The sequence below is a fragment of the Crocodylus siamensis genome, chromosome 8, assembly GCF_052110815.1.
Source record: "Crocodylus siamensis isolate JL-2025a chromosome 8, ASM5211081v1, whole genome shotgun sequence".
NCBI classification, from domain to species: Eukaryota; Metazoa; Chordata; order Crocodylia; family Crocodylidae; genus Crocodylus; species Crocodylus siamensis.
Genome location: NC_143402.1, coordinates 79784435 through 79810293, shown reverse-complemented (window position 1 = coordinate 79810293; position 25859 = coordinate 79784435). Strand labels below are relative to the sequence as shown.

The following is a 25859-nucleotide window of genomic DNA, read 5'->3' as shown; positions in this document are numbered from 1 at the left end:
TTCAACATCTTCATCAGCGATTTGGACGAGGGGGTAAAAAGCACCCTGTTCAAATTTGCTGATGACACTAAGATGTGGGGGGACGTGGGCACATTGGAAGGATGCAACAGGCTACAATCAGACCTAGACAGGTTACAAGGATGAGCGGACGAGAATAGGATGGGTTTCAACACAGACGAGTGCAAGGTGATGCACCTCGGGAGGAACAACCAGCACCATACCTACAGGTTAGGGAACTCCCCTCTTGTCAGCACAGAGGCGGAAAGGGATCTGGGGGTCATCATTGACACCAAGATGAACATGGGCCGGCAGTGTGGGGATGCAGTAAGGAAGGCCATCCGCACCTTGTCGTGCATCCACAGATGCATCTCGAGCAGGTCCAAGGAGGTGATCCTCCCCCTCTATGCGGCACCGGTCAGGCCGCAGCTGGAGTACTGTGTCCAGTTCTGGGCGCCGCACTTCAAGAGGGATGTCGACAGCATGGAGAGGGTCCAGAGGAGGGCCACTCGTATGATCAGGGGACAACAGAGCAGGCCCTATGAGGACAGGCTGTGGGACCTGAACCTGTTCAGCCTCCAAAAGAGAAGGCTGAGGGGGGATCTTGTGGCCTGTTATAAACTACTCAGAGGGGATCAGCAGGCATTGGGGAAGTCACTGGTTCCCCAAGCACCGCCAGGAGTGACCAGGAATAATGGTCACAAGCTGGCAGAGGGTAGATTTAGGTTAGATATCAGGAGGCGCTACTTCACAGTCAGGGCGGCTAGGGTCTGGAACCAGCTTCCAAGAGAAGTGGTGCTGGCCCCTACCCTGGGGGTGTTTAAGAGGAGGTTAGATGAAGATCTTGCTGGGGTCATTTGACCCCAGTATTCTTTCCTGCCACGGCAGGGGGTTGGACTAGATGATCTGCTCAAGTCCCTTCCGACCCTAGAAACTATGAAACTATGAAAAGCCTGAGGCAGAACTGATCCAAGTGACATGGTTTTTTGTTAGCAGCATAGTTTAGATTGGTAGCGAACAGAACAATATTTGCCCTTTGGTTGGGAGGGGGCAAATCTTAGACTGGGTTCTGCCATTTTTTTTTAGCCAGTGTATGTGCACCAAACCTCTTTTCTCTTAAGGGTATAGACTGGTTTCTGATCACTTATACTCCTAAAAGTGTAATGTCTGTATTTGGCTTTAACAATAGCAGCACTTCTGTGGCTACAGATGCACAGTGATGTATTTTACAGTTGAAATGTAGTTTAAGAATACTGGAAGGCTTGGCATCAATGTCAGAGGAGTGAGGGCCAACCTTTTTGGCAGACGCACCATAAATTGGACCCACACTGTCCCCAAGTTACACTCCAATCCCCTTCCTCTGCCTGATCTGCTGCTTTGTTTTCTGCTCTGTTCTATGCTTCCTGTTGATGTCCTGCTCTGACTTCTGCTTCATGGCTTACCTGCTGCTGGACTGCCCGTCCCTCCTTTGATCTGTCTCTGCCACATGCCAAACACAGAGGCTGCCTGAGATTGCACAGGGAGCCCAGACTAGGGAACAGAAAGAAAAGCAGCAGATCAGTCAGAGGAAGGGGATTGGTGTGGCACTTGGAGAGAGTTTAGGGCTAATGTGTGGCATGCCTACCAAAAAGAGTAGCTCTCACTGAAGTCTAATCTGTGCTGCTTGATTTCTGTCATGTGGAAAGAATGCCTTATGGTGTTTGTTTCTCTCTCTCTTATAGGGGTCAATGATCAAGGGACTTCGAGAAGACATAGAAGTTTTCAGACATTTTTCTGGGAAGGGGTCAGGTGATGGGCCCCAACAAGGTCCTGGTTGCTCTGTACAAGTAATACAGAGTAAACTGAAGGAAGCAGTGAGAAAGATCTCTAGTATGAGCCAAGAGAAGCATCAGCTTATTGAAATGGGAAATAGGCTCCGAGCAGAACTTGCAGCAGTATCATATGAAGGTAAATTTGTTCGACAAAGTATCCTGGTTCTGACATAAGGGTAAAGCCTGGAAATGAATTCACCCTCAGCTGAAGAGAGCCAAGTTCTACTCTGGAAATTAAATATTAATAAATGGCTTATCCCTGAGGCAGAGAGTTCATGACTAAGATGCTAATGGTCAAGAGCAAGTTTATCCCCAGTGTGGAGCGTGGTGGGATCAAACTTGATGTAAAAGTCTGTTGGGCAATAATTCTTGCATATAGAAGTCTTCAGTAAAGGACACCCTTGTGTCAGTGTGGAAAACGCAAAAAGCCTTTTTATTTAAATTTATAAATGGGGTAATTCATCTCTGGAAACAAACCCTTATTTCTCATGGAAGAGGAAAAGAAAGCAAAATAAACTTACTGTGGAATAAGCTTGAGATCAAAAATAGAAATCATGTGAGAACATTTTATTGCAGATTTGAATTCCATGAAACAATTGCTCTGGGAGAGGTCCAGAGGAACAGGTCACTAATAGGAAGAGACCTTTCCAGCCTAGCTCCTACACAGCTGTGTATATTATGTGCCGTGAGAGGCTGTCATGTCCTGTAGTTCATTTATGGCTGCTAGAAGCACCTCCAGAAAAGGAACTACTTATAGTTTAGAAAAGCCATTCAAATTACAGTGTAGAAAATTCCTTTCTTGTTTGTTTTCTCATCTTTTTAGGATTTTGGCATTGCATTAGCTCTGAGCAGGGCTCAGTTCACACAGTCTCCAGTGGTCTGTATCCTAAAGAGCTAGCAAAAGCAGCACAGTGCCGACTGTCAGCCTTAGAGCATCTGCAGTACCAGCTTACCACACAGGTAATAATATATCCTCCAAAGATCTAGCCTTTTATCCAGAATAACTAGCCATTGTGGTAGTCCGTATTTTCTGTCATGTATTGCTTTCCCCAGAAGCTTTTTGGACTGCAACTTTTCCTATTAAATCTCAGTCCAGAGGCATTTTTGGGAATATTGTGAGAACTTTGGGCTGTTTTAGAATTAACTAAACATGATAGGAAATGCATTTTAGCTAAGAAATGTTACTGATGCATTTCCATGTTTGTATATTAACCTTGTAGTCCTAAATGAGGGCTATGTTCAGTTGAAGACTTTTACTTTTAAATTGCCAGAGGTATGGTCATTTGAAAATGTATTTAGTATGTTTATATTAGTCTTAGAATGATGTCTCAATAAGCATACCTATGAGCGCTCAGACCTGTAGATTTCTAAAGTGCTGTCATCCAAATACTTATAATAGTATGTACATTTAAACATACAAACAGGGAAATAAGAGACAACCTGGAGAAGGAATAGGTTAAGTCAGACTTCTAATATTACACTTCTAATATTCAGCTGAAGTTATGGCCAGAAAAACAGACTGAATGAAAACCTGGCTCCATTGAAGTCAGTGGCAGAATTCCCACAGATTTCAGTAGCCCAAGTGTTTCAACCTACATCTTTTGCATAATCAGCAGACCTGTTCCCTTTGATATTGAATTACAGTTGCTGACTTTTTACTGCTCTTGTATTCAGAACTAACAGGACACTTTTGGCTGAAAGATGTAGATTCTGTTGGACTTGTGCATTTCCAGTAGAATCATTAACCCAGTTCAACTGCACAAGTCCCTTAGTTCAAGGCTCACTAAGCTGCTCTATTCCAATTCCAAGCCATGTTCCAAGCAAATATATATTATGGGATGGGATGGGATGGGCTCCACCTGGGATGGGATGGGCTCCACCTTTCCCCTAAAGGTAAGCGTGTGTTCTCTTCCAGGTTGGTGAACCTCCTTCGGCGGGCTTTAAACTAGGCTCGTCGGGGGAGGGGGAAGATGAGGGCGGAGGAGACAATGAACTACCAGGCCCAGCAACAGCCAGCGAGCCCAGACCAATGGTCAAAAGGGAGGAACAGGTAAGTGATGGGGGACGGGGCATTGCTGAGACTAGGGGGTCAGTGGGCACAACCGTTGGAGGCCTCAAATGCCTCTACACGAATGCTCGAAGTATGGGGAAGAAGCAGGAGGAACTCGCCCTCCTCCTAGCTGTCACCAGCCCTGACATAGTGGGGATCACAGAAACGTGGTGGGACTCATCGCATGACTGGGCGGTGAATGTCAAGGGCTATAGGCTATACAGGAGGGACAGGATAGGAAGGAAAGGTGGAGGAGTAGCACTCTACATCAAGGAGGAATATACTTCCTCGTCAATTAGCAAGAGGGTAGAGGGGGGGCACTCTGAGGTGCTCTGGGTTAGAGTAAAAGGCAGTCCAGGGGACAGAGACTTAACGGTGGGAGTCTACTATAGACCTCCCAACCAGGGAGAAGAGCTCAACCAGGAATTCTTAGGTCAGCTCACAGAGGCAGTGAGGGCTAAGGATGTGGTCATCATGGGGGACCTGAACTTCCCAGACATCTGCTGGGAAGAGCAATCAGCCAAGTCTGACCGCTCACGTCGGTTCTTAGCCAGAGTGCAGGACCTCCATCTAACCCAGGAGGTGCACAGCCCCACCAGGGGAGACGCCTTGTTGGATCTGGTGCTGGCCACGGATGATGACCTGGTGAGGGGGCTGCGGGTGATGGGCCACCTGGGAGACAGTGATCATCGCTTGCTGGAATTCACCATCCAGCGTAAGGTGGCAAAGGGCTGCAGCAAGGCAACAGCCCTAGACTTTAGGAGGGCTGACTTCAACAAGCTAAGGAGGATCGTTGGGGAAGCGCTGAGGACCCAGAGGGGAAGGGAGCCAGGTGTCCAAGGTGAGTGGTTGCTCCTTAAGGAGACGATCCTCCATGCCCAAAGGGAGGTAATCCCAACAAGGGTCAAAGGGAGCAGGAGGGCACATAAACCCCCATGGCTCACTAGGAGCATCTGGGAATGTCTCCTTGCTAAAAGGGAGGCATACACCCAATGGAGGGATGGGGTCATCACCAAGAAGGACTATGCTACAGTCGCCCGAGGATGTAGGGGGGCAGTCAGGAAGGCCAAGGCAGAGATGGAGATAGGACTAGCTTCCCGGATTAAGGACAATAAAAAGTCCTTCTTCAAATACATAGGGGGTAAAAAGAGGGTCCCGGGTAATGTGGGGCTCCTGCAGGACACGATGGGCAACTTAGTCGTCATGCCAGATGACAAAGCTAACATATTTAACGATTTCTTTGCCTCTGTCTTCCTAAGTAGGGACCAGTTCAGCCACCTCCCTGCTGGGCCCCCCTCGGGCCCCGGGAGAGACACGCCTGGGCCAGGGGTTAGCGAGGAGTTAGTTAGGGTACTTCTGGAGAGGCTGGACGTGTTCAAGTCCGCTGGTCCGGACGATCTTCACCCTAGGGTTCTACAGGAACTGGCCGAGGTCATTGCGGGACCCCTGGCGCGGCTCTATGAGCACTCGTGGTGCTCTGGTGAGGTGCCGGAGGACTGGAAGAGGGCCAATGTGGTCCCTATCTTCAAAAAGGGAAAAAAAGAGGACCCGGGAAATTACAGGCCAGTTAGTCTTACCTCAATCCCGGGTAAGCTCTTTGAAAAAATTATCCTGGCACACATCCAGGAGGGCCTTGCGGGGGAATGCATGCTCAGGGGCAACCAGCATGGGTTCATCAGTGGCAGGTCTTGTCAGACCAACCTGGTGGCCTTTTACGATCAGGTCACCAAATCATTAGACGCAGGGGTTGCTGTGGATGTAGTCTTTCTGGACTTCCGGAAGGCTTTCGACACTGTCTCTCACCCTGTCCTCATCAAAAAGCTGGGAGACTGTGGTGTCGATGCCCACACAGTCAAATGGGTCGCTAACTGGTTGGAGGGCCGCACCCAGAGGGTGGTAGTGGATGGGTTCTTCTCGACCTGGAAGGACGTGGGCAGTGGGGTTCCGCAGGGCTCGGTCCTCGGGCCCGCACTGTTCAACATCTTCATCAGTGACTTGGATGAGGGGGTAGAAAGCACCCTGTTCAAGTTTGCTGATGACACTAAGATGTGGGGGGATGTGGGTGCACTAGAAGGGTGCAATAGGCTACAAGCTGACCTTGACAGGTTGCAATGGTGGGCAGATGAGAATAGGATGGGGTTTAACACTGATAAGTGCAAGGTGTTGCACATGGGGAGGAAGAACCGGCACCACACTTACAGGTTGGGGAACTCCCCTCTTGCCAGCACGGAGACGGAAAAGGATCTTGGAGTTGTCATTGACTCCACGACGAACATGGGCCAGCAGTGTGGGGAGGCAGTCAAGAAGGCCAACCGTACCCTGTCATGCATCCACAGATGCATCTCGAGCAGGTCCAGGGAGGTGATCCTCCCCCTCTATGCGGCACTGGTCAGGCCGCAGCTGGAGTACTGCGTCCAGTTCTGGGTGCCGCACTTCAAGAGGGACGTGGACGATATGGAAAGAGTCCAGAGGAGGGCCACTCGTATGATCAGGGGTCAGCAGGGCAGGCCTTATGGGGAGAGGCTACGGGACCTGAACCTGTTTAGCCTCCACAAGAGAAGGTTAAGGGGGGACCTTGTGGCCTGCTACAAACTGGTCAGGGGGGATCAGCAGGTATTGGGGGAGTCCCTGTTCCCCCGTGTGCTGCCAGGAGTGACCAGGAATAACGGTCACAAGCTGGCGGAGGGTAGGTTTAGATTAGATATTAGGAGGTGCTACTTCACAGTCAGGGTGGCTAGGGCCTGGAACCGGCTTCCAGGGGAAGTGGTGCAGGCTCCTAGCCTGGGGATTTTTAAAAGGAAGTTAGATGAGCACCTTGCCGGGGTCATCTGACCCCGGTGCTCTTTCCTGCCAAGGCAGGGGGTCGGACTAGATGATCTACCTAGGTCCCTTCCGACTCTAGCTACTATGAAACTATGAAACTATCCCTCCCCCCCGCTTCTTCCTGTTTTGGTACGATTCTCCTCCTGTTCAGTTTAGCATTAGAAACACTCTCATGTTAATTATGGATGCCATACCATTCACTACAGGGATTTAGGAGACAGAAATTCTTTTATGTAAGATGATGGTACTTTGACCAGCTCAAAACATTCTCTGGCATAAACAAAAATGGAAACGCATGAAAATCAAAGTCCTCTACTATCTGACAAATGGTCAGGCTTGCCCAAGGACCTTGGGACAGTACTTTATACAAGATCGGTCTGATCTTCAAACAGTTCAGTAAGTTCAATGGTGAAACAAAAAGAACGTAAAGTACTTGGAACCTCAGTGTTCCTGGACTCACATGGTCTTTTGTCAGGATGGCTCCTATAGCGTGTCTGAAGCGTCTCTCTGCAGTGTGAACGGCTTTGCAAAGTTAGGAGTATACACTAACACATCAAGACAAAGGGCCTTTTTTATTTTCATGAAGGCCTCACTCATGGTGGGATTCCATTTTATAGTGCCCTTTATGCCCCCCTCGATGGCGTCAGGTAAAGGAGCTGCCAACTCCGTGAAGCGGGGCACAAATTGTTGATGATAATTAGCGAGTCCTAAAAAAGACCTCACATAGTTTTTTGTTTTGTTTTGGGGATACCAAGTCCCGTATGACTCGGAACTTGTCGGCAAGAGGTCTAATAGTCCCGTGTCCCACCAAGATCCTTAAATGCTTAGCTTCTCTTTTTGCAGTTGTGCATTTGTGCAGGGAGGCCATCAGCCCTGCAGCTCTTAATTCACTTGGCACGGCCTTCAAGGCCCTTCAATCTTGTCCCCACGTTTTGGTATATATGACAGTTGTCAGGGATGTGCGCTGATGCGTACTGCATGTGTGGGGCTAAGACTTTATTAATTAATCTCTGAAATGTAGCAGCTGCCCCAGGCAACCCAAAAGGCATTCAGTGGAATTTGTAGAGGCCCCATGGCATCCCAGAAGCGATTTTTGGCTTAATCCTCTGCTGCCATTGGGATCTGCAAGTATCCACGGGAGTGGTCAAGTGTTGATATATATCAAGCCTATCCTATTTTCTGCCTCCCCTGGTATCAATGCTTAGCGCTTCACTGGTATCCATGTTTATGCATCACCCTTCAGTTCTCACCTCCCACATCTTGTTGTTATTAGTTGAGCAGGCGGCTTCCGATGGTTCTGGGGCTACACCTGTGGGACGGTAAGTCGCCTTTTCGGGGCTCCTCCCTCCACTTTACCCTGTCCACTCGCCAAGCAGATGTTCCCAAGAATAAACAAAAATGGAAACGCATGATAATCAAAATAAGCCCTCTACTACCTGACAAATGGTCGGGTTTGCCCAAGAACCTTGGGACAGTACTTTTTACAAGATCAGTCCGATCTTTAAACAGTTCAATAAACTCAGTGGTGAAACAGTAATAAAGGACATGAAGTACTTGGAACCTCAGTGTTCCTGGACTCAGTTAGAGGCCCTTGAGCACCATAACCTCAGTCTGTGTCTTGGGGGTTTTCCTCCTTTCCCTTGCCTTTTACTGCTGTGGGTCTCTCTCCTGGGATCCTGCTCCTAGGCACCCAGAGCCAGGCACAGCTTCCAGTGGTAGTAATGCTGTACATACCCTGGCTGGCAAATTTGAGTTAAGAAAGAATTTCCTGAAAAAGAAATGGAAGAAGAACCTGCCACTTATTTAGTGGTAATCAAGGAAAGCAACTTCTAGCTGGTATTTTCATTTGTGCCTTCAGCTTCTATTTAAGCTTAATCCAGAAAAAAATCATATGAAGGATATGTTGAACCACGCCAGCTACTTAAGAAAGCACTGTTCCATCAGACAAATGCTGTCAGTTTGAGCCAGCAGGCACTAATTTAACCAATATGTCGTGGGAGCAATCTGTTTATTCTGGGCAGAACTTTATTGCAAAAGTAATTTTTTCCTATCACATAAAATTACATTACAGCCTCCCCACATAATTTCAAACCTGATGGATGCTAACTAGAAATTGAACAAATATGAAAACTTTGGCTCCACAGAGCACTGTTAACTGCTAAGAGGCTAATGTTATAGAAACAGAAGTGTGAAGTGCACTTGACAGCTGGCATTTGGAGTGCTGTCATGGCAGGACTGGCTGCCACGCAGAGAACTGTGTACAGCAATAAACATGCCCAAGATAAATGTAACAGATATGTCTGTGCCACAGCAATATGGTGCCGGGCAGTGCTGTATTGTGACGCACTGCACTTGCTCTGTACCTGCTGCCTCCTGAACCAGAATCTGTATAGCTGGCTGTGTGTAGCGCTGTGGACATGTCATAGGCTCTGCCTCTCAGCAGGCTTAAGTGGCATGAGAAGTGCCACATCAGTGGACTATGTGACTTTTGGTTCAGGAGGTAGCACAGACTGTGTGGGGATGGCTTGTCCTAATCCAATGCTGTCCAGCCTCATACTGGGGCAGCACAGACTTGCCCTCCTCAGAGGGGCGAGATGTCTTTCTGGAAGAAGCTTCTGAAATAGTGTGTTAGTTATCTGAGCCGCAGTCTCCTCTGCTCTGCCCAGCTCCCTGTATCTCTGTCCCTTTTGTCCTCACTCTTTTTTTTTTAATTCCTTCTCTTATTTGTCCTGTTGCTTGTTTCCTCACTTTTCCCTAGCCTTTTCTGATGTCTTTCAACTGTATCTGCAGTCAAGGTAGGGATAAAACAGAATATGACCTAGAACCAACTGGATTTTTATATACCGCTATTATTGGTGCCTTGGTGATGTCTTGTTTAGCTACTCAGGTTGTAAATGATTAATATATGATGAACCTCTGTATAACTATCTTTATTTTTTTAAATATATATCACAAATTAATAACAAAGTTACAGTTCACTTTTAAATGCAAAGTTATCTTCTGGAAAATCAAAAACTTGACAGGATTTTCTGATTCAAGCTTACATTTGTCATTTCAGCAACTGGGGGGGAGGAAAAAGATTTGATTGATAACGTGCACCAACATGATAGTGAGTCCTTGAAAGAAAAGAAGTGTGTAACTTCTCAGACATGATTACCTAATTACTTTTCTAGATCAGAATTTCACTTTTAGTTCTGATTCTTCCCTGGCTTGGCCATCTCAATCAAACAGATACATTCCTTGCATGGGTCTAATCCAGCATCATCATAATTATGTTGGCTGCAGTGGGATGGAATCTACTTGCTTTTGTTAACACTTGCCATCTTGGAAGAGACCACAGAGGTGGCAAAGCTCAATAGCTCCAATTTGTCTGGAGCTGTCTGCCCTGACTAGGCCTGCAGCCTTCTTATTCCTGCCCTAATAACGTATTGTTGGATCTCACATACCATATAAATTTTCTGAGCTTTTTTTGACCCTTGTCTCACAGGATAAAGCAAAACCTCTAAAGCCCAAGACATTTGAAATAGTTGACTACGGAGGTCTGTTTCACAAATTATGCCCTGGCTCCCTGGGCTAAGATGTGAGTTGTTAGGCATTTCTAGAGTGCTTTATACTTTCATGGAGCACCTGGCTCTCTTCTTCCAGTTATGATGGTTTCTCAAGCTGTTCCATGGATGATTTCTTGAAAGTGCCTTGGTGGTTCTTATAAATACAGCTTAAGTGATGATAAGAGCACACTTGTTGCACTGAATGTATGCAGTTGCTGCGTTTAAAGGAATGTATACAGAGGTAGTACCTTAGTAATGGCAAGTGAGCACATGTAAAGAAAACTAAGGAATGAAAAAAGTCTGTGTTACAACAACAGAAAACCTAAGTTTCTTATGGCAGTTTTGCTTGAAAGCATTGCTTGCATCTTTGCAGAATTTCAGTGAAGTCATGGGGGCTAAGCAGGGTGCAATGTTATCTCTGGGCCATACCTGTTGTGGGATCAGTATTCTGGTTAACAGCATTAGCTTTACACATGCAACTGTGGGAGAAAAAGCTTCAGTTTGATTTGAGACATTTTTTAACACAGAAACATCATTTTCAGAACATTTCCAGGGAAATTATATGTACTACAAAAATTAAAATTCAGTATTCTTCGCATATTATTTGTCTAAAATAAATTAGTTTATAAACATTTTGTATACAAAACAGTACCATTTAGACCAGTGTTTCCCAACGTTTTTTGCCCCATGGCACATTTACCTAAATAAAAAAGCACATTGGATGCTGGGGGGCGTGCAGCCAGCCAGACACCGACCCCGGGGGGAGGTGGTGGCACATGGCCAGCCGGACGGCATTTTGGGCTGGAGCCACACTCCCCGTCTGTCTGTGTCTGCAGCAGCAGGCAGGGGGCATGACTCCAGCCCAAAATGCTGCAGTACACCTAGACGCGCCTGATGGCACACCCGTGTGCTGTGGCACACCGGTTGGGAAACGCTGATTTAGACTATATGTTACAGTTATTGTCTGAAATTGCATTTGTTTTTAATAGGAGAATTCAGATTTTTTTCCCAATATTTTATCATTTGAATAAAAGAGAGGATGCTGAAAGGGAATTCATTACTAACAGTTTAGTAATAAATACCTAAAGTTAGGGATCCCAGAGTTACACATTTGCAGTTGCCTCTTAGAGCAGAACCATTTAGAGTGAAGATGTAGGAATCTAGGCCAGACACTGGCTAGCACATTTCATAGATTTCATAGACATTAGGGCTGGAAGGGACCTCGGGAGATCATCGAGTCCAGCCCCCTGCCCAAAGGGCAGGAAGTCAGCTGGGGTCATAGGATCCCAGCAAGATAAGCATCCAATTTACTCTTGAAGGTGTTCAATGTAGGCGCTTGAACCACCTCCGCTGGCAGACTCTTCCAGACCTTGGGGGCTCGGACAGTAAAGAAATTCTTCCTTATGTCCAGCCTGAAACGGTCTTGCAGGAGTTTGTACTATAGAACAGCATAGCAGTGACCTTGACCCCTTCTATCGTCTGTCCTCCCTTGTTCTTTGGCTCAGAAAAGGAAACTCTTGTTGCTGATGTAGCCTTCTTCCTGGCCCCTCACCCCAGGTTTCTTTTCTAAAGTCAGCACTGATGGGTGGTATTTATGGCTTTCCTCTCCCTTAGAGATCCAGTCAATATATGTAAGTCATGATTCATACATTGTCTCTTATTTAATTTTTGTCATCTTTGTTAACTAAATTAAATTAAATTGAATTAAAGGCACAAGGTTTGCATATGCCCACTCTTGTATTGTCCCTTATTCATTTGACATTTCATTTTTAAACCTGCTTCCCAGAAAATGAGAAAATGACCCCTAGAAGACCAAGACTTTCCATTACACAGGCTGCTCTCCATGGAGAAGGTGTGAGAGAACAAACAACCAAAGACAGATGGTAGCCACATTACTTAGGCACCCCTGGAAGGTTCTCAGGTCCTATAATGCTGAACGTGGTAGGAGAACCTGAACAGACTACTGATAAAAGACAGGTGCTTCATGTGGCAGGAAGCCACCTTTGTGTCTCCCCAAAATCTCTGCTCTGTGACAATGTGATTAGGATATCCCCAGCAGAGGAGACACACCTTTACCCTATCTCCTTAGGTAACCTGAGATGGAGGGGGGAAACCTGCTCCCTCTGCCTACGTGACTGGTATCACCTACCTGGGCGAGGGGCTTCTACCTGGTGGGCTAGAGTCTGCCCGGCAACTAGTGAAGTATTTCAAATTGGTTGGCCAACAGCCAACCGGTGCCGGCCTCCATTGGACCAGGTGAATGAGGTCACAGGGGCTATATAAGTTAAGACTGCCCAGGAGGAGGGGGCAGCAGCCATGCGGGAGACTCAGACTTAGAGAGGAGTTTACCATCTAAAACTGTCTCTCTCCCCCAAAATTCATGAGCAAGTAATGGCCTGCCTCCAGGGGGGATCTCCAGCAGCCTCAGGATGATGCTTGTGAGTAAGCTACTCGAGACCTGATTAGCTATCTAGCTGGCAGTAACTCAGGTGTGTGATCAAAAGGCTACCTCAGCCAGGCAGTTTTGCTCTATGGGATTTCTCTGATATCGTTCTATCTTGTACCCTATTTTCACCCTACCCCCTGTAATCAATACAGTTCTCCTTTGTGACCAGTGTAGGAGACTTATTGAGGGGTGGGTCTAAATTATGTCTAAGAGGCCCCTTAGGTCTGCGGACTAAAAGGGACTTTCCTTTTTGGCTCCCGACTTGGGGAAGTGCCCCAAGCGCCTGTACTGGGTCGAGTACCCGTAGGACTATTAGGCCTGTGTTTCCCCGAGTACACAGGGCCGAGAGAGTCCCTTCTTGGGGTGGTGGCAGCTTACATTACCCCCGGACTCTGCGGTGGGGCTCAAGAGCGGGTCTGCCCGGGCTTAGGTGCCCCTGGAGGAGAGGCACGTGGAGTTCGGAAGGTGGTTGGGCGCAGTTTGGTGGGTGGCTCAACGCAGGAGCGCCCTGTACTGGCCCGCCACACTTCACACTCATAGATTCATAGAAGTCGGGTCGGGGGGGACCTTGTAGATCATCAGGTCCAACCCTCTGCCCTGGGCAGGAGAGAAAAACCAGGCTCAAATGACCCCAGCCAGGTAGATGTCAAGCCTCCTCTTAAAGACTCCCAGGGTAGGAGCCATCATCACTTCCCTTAGAAGTTGGTTCCAGATCCTAGCCGCCTGACTGTAAAGTAGTGCCTTTGGATGTGTAGTCTAAACCTACTCTCAAACAACTTGTGGCCATTATTCCTTGTTACCCCAGGGGATGCTAGGGGGAACAAGGTCTCTCCCAAACCCTGCTGGTCTCCCCTAGTGAGTTTATAGATGGCCGCCAGGTCCCCCCTCAGCGAAGGCTGAACAGGTCCCGTAGCCTCTCTTTGCAGGGTCTGCCCTGCTGCCCCCGATCATGCAGGTGGCTCTCCTCTGGATCCTCTCCATGTTGTCCACATCCCTCCTGAAGTGCAGTGCCCAGAACTGGACACAGTACTCCAGCTGTGGCCTTACCAGTGTCGCATAGAGGTGGAGGATCACCTTCTTGGCCCTGCTGGAGATGCATCTGTGGATGCATGACAAGGTACAGTTGGCCCTACTGACCATGACCTTGCATTGTTGGTCCATGTTCATCTTGGAGTCAATAATGACTCCAAGATCTCTTTCTTCCTGCCTCAAGAAAGGAGTTTCCCATCTTACAAGTTTGCTGCTGGTTCCTACTGCCCAAGTGCAGCACCCTGCACTTGTCAGTATTGAAACCCATCCTGTTTTCATTAGCCCACCCCTGTAACCTGTCCAGGTTCTGCTGTAATCTGTCCTTCCCTACTAGTGTGCCTGCCTCACCCCAAATCTTGGTATCATCAGCAAATTTAAACAGGCTACTTTTCACCCCATCGTCCAAGTCACTAATAAAGAAATTGAACTGTGCGGGCCCAATGACCGAGCCCTGGGGGACTGCAGTGTCCACTTCCCTCCAGGTCAAGTTTGTAAAACTGAAATAATACTGTTTCAGAGGAAGAAAAGTGAGGAGTGACATCATGCCCTTTGCCAGAAGTGACAGCCTCAATCCTCTGTTGGTTAACATGATGTATGCTTTGAAGTCTTATTGGATGTACTGTCAGGAACACAAACAACTTCCTACTGCTTTGGCTTGCTCAGGAGCTTGGTTGCTTTCCTTTCTGACAAGGATTTAGCAAGAGTGATCCACCTACTGATCAGCTGCAGACTGGATGACTGGGACTGAATCTTGCTGGCATTATGTATGATGACTGCCTGGAGACATTGGTCTTTGCAGGATGTGGAGCAGAGGATCCTAGGGCTAGAAGAGACCTTGAGGATCATTTAGTCCAGCCCCCGAGCAGAGGCAGGGTTCTCTGTGCTCTAACTCCCTGAGATAAATGCCTGTCCAGCCTCTTCTTAAAAACCATCTGCGAAAAAGATTCTGAAAGTTCCCTAGACCTCTTGTTCCATGACTTACTGTTCTTATAGTTAGGAAATTTTTCCTAAGATGCGTTCCAAAGCTGCTTTGCTGTAGTATAAGCCATTGTCATGTGCCCTGCCCTCATAATAAGGGAGAGGACTGTTGCTTCACTTCCTTACAAACCAGTAGCATACATCTTTCACCAGCCGCATGCAGTTGATACAAATCACCCTTCTTCCCCTCTCTGTGGCTAAAAGTTGTATCGATTTGTGTTGGCTAATTTTCAGATCCTCCTTCCCACCGGCTTTCATTCTTCCTGTTGCACCTGCGATGATTGTCTCCACAGTTACTACTGTTTTACCACCTTTCCTTCACTAGATTCTAAAATTAAGAACAAAAGTGGCCGTTACCATGTGATATCATAAGACTTCCATCAGGAACCCTGGCAGAAAGCCCTGCCTGACCTGTTTGGCCAGCTGGGGTTTGCCAACCAGGTACACTTACATGATATCAGATCAGTGTGGAAGGACCGCATACTCCCTGTTGAAGCACATGACCACAAGCTGCTCAACTCTGACTCCTGAGTGTGGCTTTTACCTCACCTCCTTACTCCTGACATCTGACTCTTGGCTTCAGATCATTGGTGCAAGCTCTAGGCTTTGTTCCACCACTCTTGACTGTGGCCCTGAACTGACGGGACCATGCTCTGGTCTTGTTGCAGTGATGTCTCCCCATTAAGAGTTTTCATGAAAAAATTGACGTTTTTTGTTTCTGGAAATTTGTTCAAAGGTAACTCTAACCAGTCTGCATTCTGCACAGAGATGTACTGATAGAATTTATTTGCTTTCTTAATTTCACTGTCAGACATGATTCTGCATGTAATATTTCAAGGGCTACTTCTCAGACAGAAAATCCTAAGATCATGTGGGTAGCTATATTCACTACCGAGATATTTCCACAGTGGTTAGTACTTAAGAACATTGGGAGACGCTCTAGAAAGGGACCAGTTAAGTTAACAAGTGCAGTCCTGATGTCATAAACTACCATAGATTTCATAGACATTAGGGCTGGAAGGGACCTCGGGAGATCATCGACTCCAGCCCCCTGCCCAAAGGGCAGGAAGTCAGCTGGGGTCATAGGATCCCAGCAAGACAAGCATCCAATTTACTCTTAAAGGTGTTCAATGTAGGTGCTTGAACCACCTCCGCTGGCAGACTGTTCCAGACCTTGGGGGCTCGGACAGTAAAGAAATTCTTCCTTATGTCCAGCCTGAAATGGTCTTGCAGGAGTTTGTAACCGTTCGACCTCGTCATCCCTTGGGGTGCTCTGGTGAACAGATGTTCCCCCAGATCCTGGTGTTCACCCCTGATAAACTTATAGGTGGCCATCAGATCACCCCTGAGCCTGCGCTTTTCCAGGCTAAAGAGTCCCGTGGCTCTCAGCCTGTCATCGTAAGATCTGTTTTCCTGACCTCTGATCATGCGCGTGGCTCTCCTCTGGACTCTCTCAAGCTTCTCCGCATCCTTTTTGAATTGTGGAGCCCAAAACTGGACGCAGCACTCCAGCTGCGGCCTCACCAAGGCCGAGTACAAGGAGAGAATGACGTCCCGGGATTTGCTCGAGAAGCATCTATGGATGCACGCCAGCGTTTTGGTCGCTTTACTAGCCGCAGCATCGCATTGCAGGCTCATGTTCATCTTGTGGTCAATGATGACCCCCAAGTCTCTTTCTTCAGTAGTGCTAACCAACGTAGCACTGCCGAGCCTATAAGGGTGCTGCAGGTTTTTCCTCCCAAGGTGGAGAACCTTGCATTTATCGGTGTTAAACACCATGAGGTTCTCGTCTGCCCATTTGCTGAGCTTGTCCAGGTCAGCCTGGATCACCCGCCTATCTTCTGGCGTGGATGCTTTGCCCCAAAGTTTGGTGTCATCGGTGAACTTGGCCAGTCCACTCCTGACTCCAATGTCCACATCGTTAATGAAGATGTTGAACAGTATGGGTCCCAGGACAGAGCCTTGAGGGACCCCACTGGTCACAGGGCACCATGATGAGTGACTGCCATCAATCATAACCCTCTGGGTCCAACCACGAAGCCAATTTCCCAGCCAGCGGATCGTGGTGGAGCCAAGGCCATAACTGGGCAGTTTGGCCAAGAGGTGATCGTGGGATACCAGATCAAAAGCTTTTTTGAAGTCAAGATATATGACATCAATCTCTTCTCCCTTGTCCAGGTGATGGGTCACCTGGTCATAGAAGGAAATGAGATTGGTCAAACAAGACCTACCCGCAACAAACCCGTGCTGGCTATCCCTTAGGATGTTAGCCTGGGCCAGTCCCTCAAGGATGGCTTCCTTAATAAACTTTTCTAAGATCTTCCCCAGGATAGAAGTCAGGCTAATGGGCCTGTAGTTAGCCAGATCCACTCTCCTCCCTTTCTTGAAGATCGGCACCACATTGGCCTTCTTCCAGTCTTCGGGCACTACACCAGAGCGCCAGGAGTTTTCAAAGATCCATGCCGGGGCTGGGCTATGATGCTCGCCAGCTCCTTGAGTACCCTGGGGTGCAGGTTGTCAGGGCCAGCTGACTTGAAGGTATCCAGCTTCTCAAGGTGTTCCTTCACGAGGTCAGCATTGATGGAGGGTAGAGGATGCCCCCTCCCCCAGATTTCCCTGTCCCATAGCAGGCATGGGCATCCCGTGTGACTGATGAAAGACTGACGCAAAGTACCTATTTAATAGGTTGGCTTTTTCCTGGGCGTCCACAATCAGATTATTTAATTCTTAAATTGATCAAGCTCCATCAGAACATTAGCTATGATTTTTTACCTCATTTTGGTGTTGACCATCACAACTCTGATTGCTGGGAGACTTTTGTCTGATTTTGGTACCTTCCTTGTTGTGGTATTGTTTTTAACAACCCACCCCAATGCAACCAGCTGCTCCTCTGCACATCACAATTAGAGGGCAGTCCTTGGAGAATGTGTAGCGTTTTCCCTATTTGGGCAGCCATCCTTCCCAAAAAGTACACATAGACAATATTCAACACTGGATAAAAGCTGCTAGTGCTGCCTTTGGACATCTCCAAAATCATGTCTTTGGTGATCATGACATCAAGACCCAAACCAAACTTCTTGTCTACTAGGCTGTTGTCATCCCTACCCTGTGCTGTGGGTCTGAAATTTAGACAACATCAGAAACACCCGAAAGCTATGGGATGTTACCATCAGAGATGCCTTTGGAAGATCCTTCCCAGCAATCTTTCATAGCTGTTGGAAGGACAGAGAACCAAATGCCAGTTCTGGCTCAAGCAAACGCTTACCAGTATTGAAGTGCATTTATACAGCTTCAGCTTCTTTGGACAGGACAAGGCATAAGGATGCCTAAAAATCAGTTACCAAAACTGGTCAAATGCTCCCAACTCACTGATGGTTACCAATCCAGAAATGGCAAAAAAAGAGATTCAAGGGCATGTTGAAGGCCAGTCTGAAGAAGTGCAATATTAAGATCAATACCTAGGAGATGTGAGCACCGCATAGTCCCCAGTGGCATCATGGTGTACGACTAGGCATTGATCATTTTGAGCAAACTCGCCTCACAATGGAAGTGGATAGAGGAGAGCGACAAAGGGAAAGAACTGCTTTGACATTGCCAGGACCTACTTCTTCCGCCTGGAACTGTTTGCCATGTCTGCAGTTGAAGGTACGGAGCTTGGTTTGGTCTCCTCAGTCATCTATAGACTCACCAGCAACTTCTCTTTTCACTGAAAGACTGTCGTCCTCATGGTGAGGGGCTGCCAACAATAGTCTTTTGCCTTAAATAGCTCCTCTCCCTCCCTGCACTTGACCTTTGTTGTATTTAAAGAGAGCAATCATATCTCATCTCTGCTTTTTAATTTCCATGGCTAAATTACCCAAACTCTCTTAGGGTATGGACAAATGTACATTTTGGCCACTTTAAAAGGGGAGAGGATGCTGCTGCCAAGGAGCTCACATCAGCTCCTACACTCCCACTGCTGCATCTGCCTTGCCCCTTTCCAACACAAATTAGTTAAATCCTGAACACCAGGGTTAAAGTTGGAACAGTTTTGATACACTTGCATCTAGGGTTGTGCATCTGACCCATCAAGTAAAGTTTGGTCAATTGTCTCTTCAAATACAGGTCAGAGATTGTAAAAAATTGCCAATAGGTCCAAATAATACACAGAAAAACACAAATGTTCCATTAAGAAATATTGCCCAAAAAAAAAAATCATAGTTTTGTCAAGAAAATTTACAAAAACGGAGTTGGGATTTTTTTGTAAAATTGCTATTGGTCAAAAATATGCAGTCAATTGTATGCTATAGACCACCAGACGGGGTGGGTGAGGCTTTCTTCAGACAGCTAGCAGAAGTTTCCCCATTACAAGCCCTCATTTTCATAGGGAACTTCAGTCACCCTGACATCTGCCTGGAGGGCAATACAGCAGTGTGCAGGGAATCCAGGAAGGTGTTGGGGACAACTTCCTGGTGCAAGTGCTGGAATGGCCAACTGGGGCCATGCTCTTCTTGACCTGATGCTCATAAACAGGGATGAATTGGTGGGGAATTTAGTAACGGATGGCAACTTGGGCAGTAGCAACCATGAAATGATTGAGTTCAGGATCCTGAGGAAAGAAGGAAAGGAGAGCAAGAGAGTAAGGACCCTGGACTTCAGAAAAGCAGACTTTGACTCACTCAGGGAACTGATGGGCAGGATCCCCTGGAGGCCAGTCTGAGGAGGAAAGGAGTCCAGGAGAGCTGGCTGTACTTTAAAGAAACCTTACTGAGGGAGCAGGAACGAACCATCCCAATGCAAAGGAAGACTAGCAAGTATAGCAGAAGACCAGCGTGGCTTAGCAGAGAACTCTTCAGTGAGCTTAAACACAAAAAGGAAGCTTACAGGAAGTGGAAACTTGGACAAACGACCAGGGAGGATTGTAAAAGTATAGTAGGAGCATTGCCAGCAGATCAGGGAAGTGATTCTTCCCCTCTGGCACTGGCAGGGCTGTCCAGGGGGAGCATGAATCGGGGCAACCGCCCCAGACCCCACACTTTGGGGGTCCCATGGGGGGGGACAGTGGCGGCAGCTCCATGTCCAGCTGCTTGCTACTCCTCCCTGCCACTGACACCACTGCTGATGGTGGCAGCAGCTTCTTCAGGTCTGGGGCCCGGATTGGAGTGGGGGTAGGGCCCCGTGTGGTCTGATTTGCCCCAGGCCCCGCACCCTGCTCGGGTGAGCTTTGGGCACTGGGAAAGCTACATCTGGAGTACTGTGTCCAGTTTTGGGCCCCCGCTACAGAAAAGATGTGGACAAGTTAGTCCAGCGGTGGGCAACAAACATGGTTCCGGGGCTGGAACATAACCTGTCAGGAGAGGTGAAGGGAACTGGGTTTATTTAGTTTGGAGAAGAGAAGTCGGAGGGGGATTGAAAAGTAGCCTTCAACTCCCTGCAGGGGGGTTGCAAAAAGGATGGAGCTGGACTGTTCTCAGCGGGGGCAAATGACAGAACAAGGAGCAATGGGCTCAAGTTTCATAGTTTCATAGTTTGTAGGGTCAGAAGGGACCTGAGCAGATCATCAAGTCCAACCTCCTGCCATGGCAGGAAAGAGTACTGGGGTCAAATGACCCCAGTAAGGTGTTCATCCAGCCTTGTCTTAAAGACCCCCAGGGTAGAAGCCAGCACCACTTCACTTGGAAGTCGGTCCCAGATCCTAGCTGCCCTGACAGTGAAGTCGCGCCTCCTGATGTCTAGTCTGAATCTGCCCTCTGCCAGCTTGTGACCGTTATTTGTGGTCATTCCTGGTAGTGCTTGGGGGGACAGGGACTCCCCCAATGCCTGCTGGTCCCCCCTGACTAGTTTGTAACAGGCCACTAGCTCCCCCTCAGCCTTCTCTTGTGGCGGCTGAACAGGTTCAGGTCCCATCGCCTCTCCTCGTAGGGCCTGACCTGCTGCCCTGATCATGTGAATGGCCTCCTCTGGACCCTCTCCATGTTGTCCACATCCCTCCTGAAGTTTGGTGCCCAGAACTGGACGCAGTACTCCAGCTGCGACCTGACCAGTGCCGCATAGAGGGGGAGGATCACCTCCTTGATCCTGCTCAAGATGCATCTGTGAATACATGACATGGTGCAGTTGGCCTTCCTGACTGCGTCCCCATGCTGCCGGCCCACGTTCATTTTGGCATCAATGATGACTCCAAGATCCTTTTCTGCCTCTGCACTGATGAGAAGGGAGTTCCCCAGCCTGTAGGTATGGTGCTAGTTCTTCCTCCCCAGGTGTATCACCTTGTGCTTGTCAGTGTTGAAACCCATCCTATTCTCGTCCGCCCACCCCTGTAACCTGTCTAGGTCTGATTGCAGCCTATTCCTCCCTTCTAGTGTGCCCACTTCCCCCCACATCTTAGTGTCATCAGCAAATTTGAACAGGGTGCTTTTTACCCCCTCGTCCAAGTCGCTGATGAAGATGTTGAACAGTGTGGGCCCGAGGACTGAGCCCTGCGGAACCCCAAGGTTGGAGCAAGGGAAGTTGAGGTTAGATATTAGGAAAAAGTTTCTCACTAGGAGGGTGGTGAAGCACTGGAATGGGTTACTTTGAGAGGTTGTGGACTCTCCATCCTTGGAGGTTTTTAAGACCCAGCTAGACAAACTTTAGTGGGGATGATCGAATTGGCGCTGGTTCTGCTTTGAGCAAGCGGTTGGACTAGATGCGACTTCCTAAGGTCCCTTTCAGCCCTCATTTTCTATGATTCTGTGATTCTAACTGACTGGTTAGTTTACGGTATTTGTCCAGTCCATTGATCAGCTTGCCAGCCTTACTTACATCATAATAGCATCTGTTATCCTTTGGGGTTGATCCAGTTTTCTGTTTCTACCTCAGCTGAAGTAACTCTCATTTCCATAGCAAGAACTTTTTACTCTGGTTTTTAACTTTGCAACATCTAACTCAACTTGACTTTTGAAAGTTCTCTTTATCGCTAAACTTTCTTACCACTAAAATGGAGCTATTTTTGCTTATCAATCCCTTTTTCTAGCCTATATGTTCTATTACTTACTCTTTCAATTAAGTTACTTTTATGTGGCTTGATCACAGAGATCTAGTTTGATTACACACTGGCATGAGTGCGGAAGGTTAAAGGAACAGTCAGTTCAAGGCTATGTCCCTCTAGTGTGGGGCAACACTCGTGCTGTCACATGTCATGCTAACTCTGCCAGCGTGGTCTCCTGAACATGAAGTAGTGTCGCCATGTTGGTGAGGCATCAAGCTCTGCAGCTCAGCTCAGCACAGCTTCCTGGCATGGGCATTGCACTACACTAACATAGCTGGAGGAGGTCCCGATTGGGAGCTAGTACATGCAGAGTCAGTCTGTCCTTGCCACCATATGGACTGGACATACCTGATGAAGAAGGATCTTGTTGAACAAACCCAGTTAACAGACAGGTTAATAAGGTGTCACCCTGCCCTACCTTCTGCCTAACTTCAGCCTAACATGGCTAACAGCCCTCTGCAGGAGTTGTTGATGTGAATAAAGAACAGGGGGTTGTGGAGAGAATTTGCAAGGAGTTATTAGGACTAGATTTCTGACTACATTTGATTGTGGGCATCAACAGCATAATGTAATGACCCATTAAGAATAGCTCTGCTTTTTCAGACCAGTTCTAGTGGTGTTATGAAGCAAATGCATGTATGAACATAATCTTTCCAGAGGCCAGAAAAGCCCATTGCAATTTATCTGTGAATGCCCTTCTTAAATGAATTGAGTATTAATGCTGGTTCCTTTTCATGACAGGAGGCGCTACAGTATGCACAACAACAAGATTTCCTAAGATTGGCCTCTATGATTGCCTTTCCTAGGTCAGTAGAGACCTTCGGTAGTGACAATGCCCCAAGCAGCGGTGGCAAGGGAACAGAATTGCCACAGGTTCAGGTATGGGAGAGGAGTTACCATAAAAGCCTAAATTATCTTTAATCACACTCTATGCAATTTTAACACTCAGTTTCTATAAGGCATTAAAGCTAATTACTTGAGTCATTTCTGGATTAGGCACAAATATCATACAAAATAAAACTATATTATAAAATACAATTTTAAATATGTTATGTTCCATCTACACCTCCTGCCTTCCCACCCCACCCCACCCCATCACCACTTTTATACTGGATGTAAATTAGAAATAGTGATACAGTTCCCTGGCTCAGCTTGCTTTCCAGCTGATGAAGCTCTCTGACATATCCTGTGGGCACTTGCTGACCAACTCCAGTCATCTAAGGAAAGAGCAGGTATTCTTCTAAGAGTGACTTTTAATTTCCACAGGTTCAGCTGGAATCTTCTGTTCCAGATGGGGGACCAGAGCAATACACAGGGTGTACAGTCTCAGCAATGAACCAGACTCAACTCTGCAGTGGGGAGGTTCCAAGCCAATCACAGCAGACTTTATGGTCATCATCTGGAGTACACAATTCCCTCCAGGATGTTTGGCAAATCCTAGACTTGGGCTCAAGCCTTTCTATGCTCAGTCATCAAAGCAGCAGAGATCAAGGTAAGCATGAGACTTCCTGGCATATCACTCTGCTGAAGGAGTGAACTTACAAGTGTGGGTTCCCTCTACTTACACTGATGTCATAGTAGCCATAATTAGTCACAAAGCCTGCTGTTACACATGCTCAAGGAGTTACAGAGATACTTGAATATCACTGCGGGCAAGAAGAGGCTCCTAAGAGGAATACTGATGCTGCTCCCCTCACAGTAACACCATTAACTGGGAAATTAAAATACCCCCTCACTTGAGAGCAGGAAGGATGTTTGAACATAGTATATTGTTATATGGTTCATGTGTTGCCATGCTGCTGTTGGAGCACCTCTGTGCCATATTTAGCTATTCTCTGGGCTAGGTTTTCAGATGCTTGTTATATCAGATCCAAAAGTCCAAATAAGGTCAAGTGAGGAGAGCCCAGGAAGGTAAGACTCCTCTCTTTCCCCCGCCACTGCTTTCCGCTGGTCAGTACAATTCCTTCCCCTGCCCCAGGTGCTTGAAAAAGCTTGTGATGCCTCTGCTTTAATATAGTAACTCGGGGGGGAGGGGGGTGGACAAAATACAGTCCATAGGCTGCATCTGGCCCACCAAAACATTTTATCCAGCCTGTGGTGTGTCCCTCAGCCCTGCCTGGCGTAGGCGTGGGGGGCAGCACAGGTCGTAGCACATCTGACCAGTCCCACCACCCCCAGGTGCACAGCAGGGCTGGGGTGCTGTGACAGCCAGATTTACGTTCCTTCCAGCTGCTGCTGCCAGTGTTGGCACTGCCACTAGACGCGGTCCTGCTGCCCAGGCCTGCTGGCCCGCCTGCCCTGCACCTACTACCAGGGGTGCTGGACAGAGTGGGTGGGTGGGGTTTTCATGGAGACTGGCTGGGACCCGTGGGCAGGGTGTGCTTAACTGAGCAGATGGGATGTGGCTGCTGGCAGGCAGGGAGCGGCATCTGGGAGTGGAATAGGCAAGCAGGGCCAGGGCTAGGGCTGGGATCTCAGGTCAGCGACAACGCAGGGCCGGGGCCTGGGGAAGAGCCACAATCTGCTCCCCAAACATCCCTGTGACAGGCACTGGTTCTGCAGGGAGTGGTGTGCAAAGAGTGGATTTTGGCTGTGTCTCAGACCCTAGTCCCGCACCGTCACTGCCCTGCAATTCTGGCCCCCACCCATCTTGCTCCTGGACATCACTCTCCATGCATCTGTGGCCTCATCCCATTCTCCTGGCCAAGGGAGTCCTGCCTGCAGGGGGCCTGGGATGGTCTCCATGGACAGAACTTGAATGGGATGGGAACAGTGCTGATGATCATCATGCACATACCTTTTTGTGGACCCAGCACTGGAATGGCAAGTTCATGGCAGGACGGGCCTGTATTGATGAGAGAAACTCCGTGGTCAGTTGTGTTTGTCATGAAACTTTTTCTGATTAATACTGTACTTCATGCTCATGTGTGGTGCAACAGAGTTGGCAGTTCTGTAAAGACACCAGTGTCCTAACCTAAACTCTAACCATTTCCAACTGGAGTTCCGTAACTTGCTGCACAATCTCCAGAGACCCAAAGATTAATGAAATGTATGTGCATTACTGTTTCTAATAGAATTTCAGAAGTTGGATAGAGATATATATTGGGAGGTGAATTATCAGCTCGTGGGGTTAAATTAGGATAAAAAAATCCAAAAATATTTTTAACAAAGGTCATGAAATTTGCGGATACTTAAAGGGGCTTTTTAGAGACCGGTTGATATAGATACTGTTTCCTGGACAAGAGAGAGGTTTTCAATAGTAGGTAATATTTGTCAAGAGCAGAATATGCCAGTTAGACTATCGGCTTCTTGTTCATTTACTAAGGATAGTTCTGGAATGTGATGAAGTGGAAAAGAGTAATGTGAATATTCTAAAATTATATATATTTGGTTTAAAAACCATTTATCAGAGGCAGTTGATGTAAATGCAGGGATATATCATATCCCATGTCATAAATAATGATATATGCAAAATAAGGTGATTGGCATAATGAATCCCTTTTATACTGTCTAAAATCATGCTCTCAAAACTTTACAAGAAGCAAGGAAGGGAGTTTATATCATTTACTGGACCAGATGTGTAGCTGGGGCGGTGCAGTTTTGGGCACAAAGTGCCCTTCCTCAAGTCTCACAAAAGACATCACAAAAACCCCTTGATTTGTATGTTTATGAGACCATCATGGCTACACTTTAACCCCATTTTATAACTTTAATAAGATGCAGTCATGTATAATAGATTTCATGAGAGAATGTTCTGTAGTTATGGTACTGCACAGTAATTTTGTAGACTGTTTCAATTGTGAGATCCTTAGAAATATCTCAGCAGTTGCCATCAGTTCATTGAGTTATTTATATGAATACCATGAAAACTTGCACTTATTTGGTTTCAAGCTGAGATGTTAATTCTTTTGCCAATCACTTACCTTAATTGGGAAAAATGGTGAGCCCCCCCCCCAATGTTTTATTAAAGTCTGATCATAATTATGCTGGTTTGGACCAAGAGCTTTACCCTGCAATTGGTGCTGCGTGTTACCATGTGAAAAGCCCTAGTCCCACTGTTCTTGGGACCAGGGTCATGAGCGAAAGAGAAGAGGAGCATTGGGCAAGCTCTGCCTGCCATTGGAACTTGCCCCTGACTAGTCAGTCCTTTTGAAGTACAGCCTCAAAG

The 25859-nt window shown here is 47.4% G+C and overlaps 1 protein-coding gene across 1 annotated transcript in view; it reads left to right on the top strand.

Moving 5' to 3' along the window:
* The window catches only part of FASN (fatty acid synthase), a 116875-nt gene that overhangs the window by 36254 nt on the left and 54762 nt on the right, over window positions 1-25859 (top strand). The window contains exons 14-18 of the mRNA XM_090059498.1: window positions 1719-1944; window positions 2632-2768; window positions 3724-3858; window positions 22433-22570; window positions 22958-23183. Of these exons, the coding sequence (XP_089915624.1) occupies window positions 1719-1944; window positions 2632-2768; window positions 3724-3858; window positions 22433-22570; window positions 22958-23183 (862 nt within the window). The remainder of the gene's footprint in view (window positions 1-1718; window positions 1945-2631; window positions 2769-3723; window positions 3859-22432; window positions 22571-22957; window positions 23184-25859) is intronic.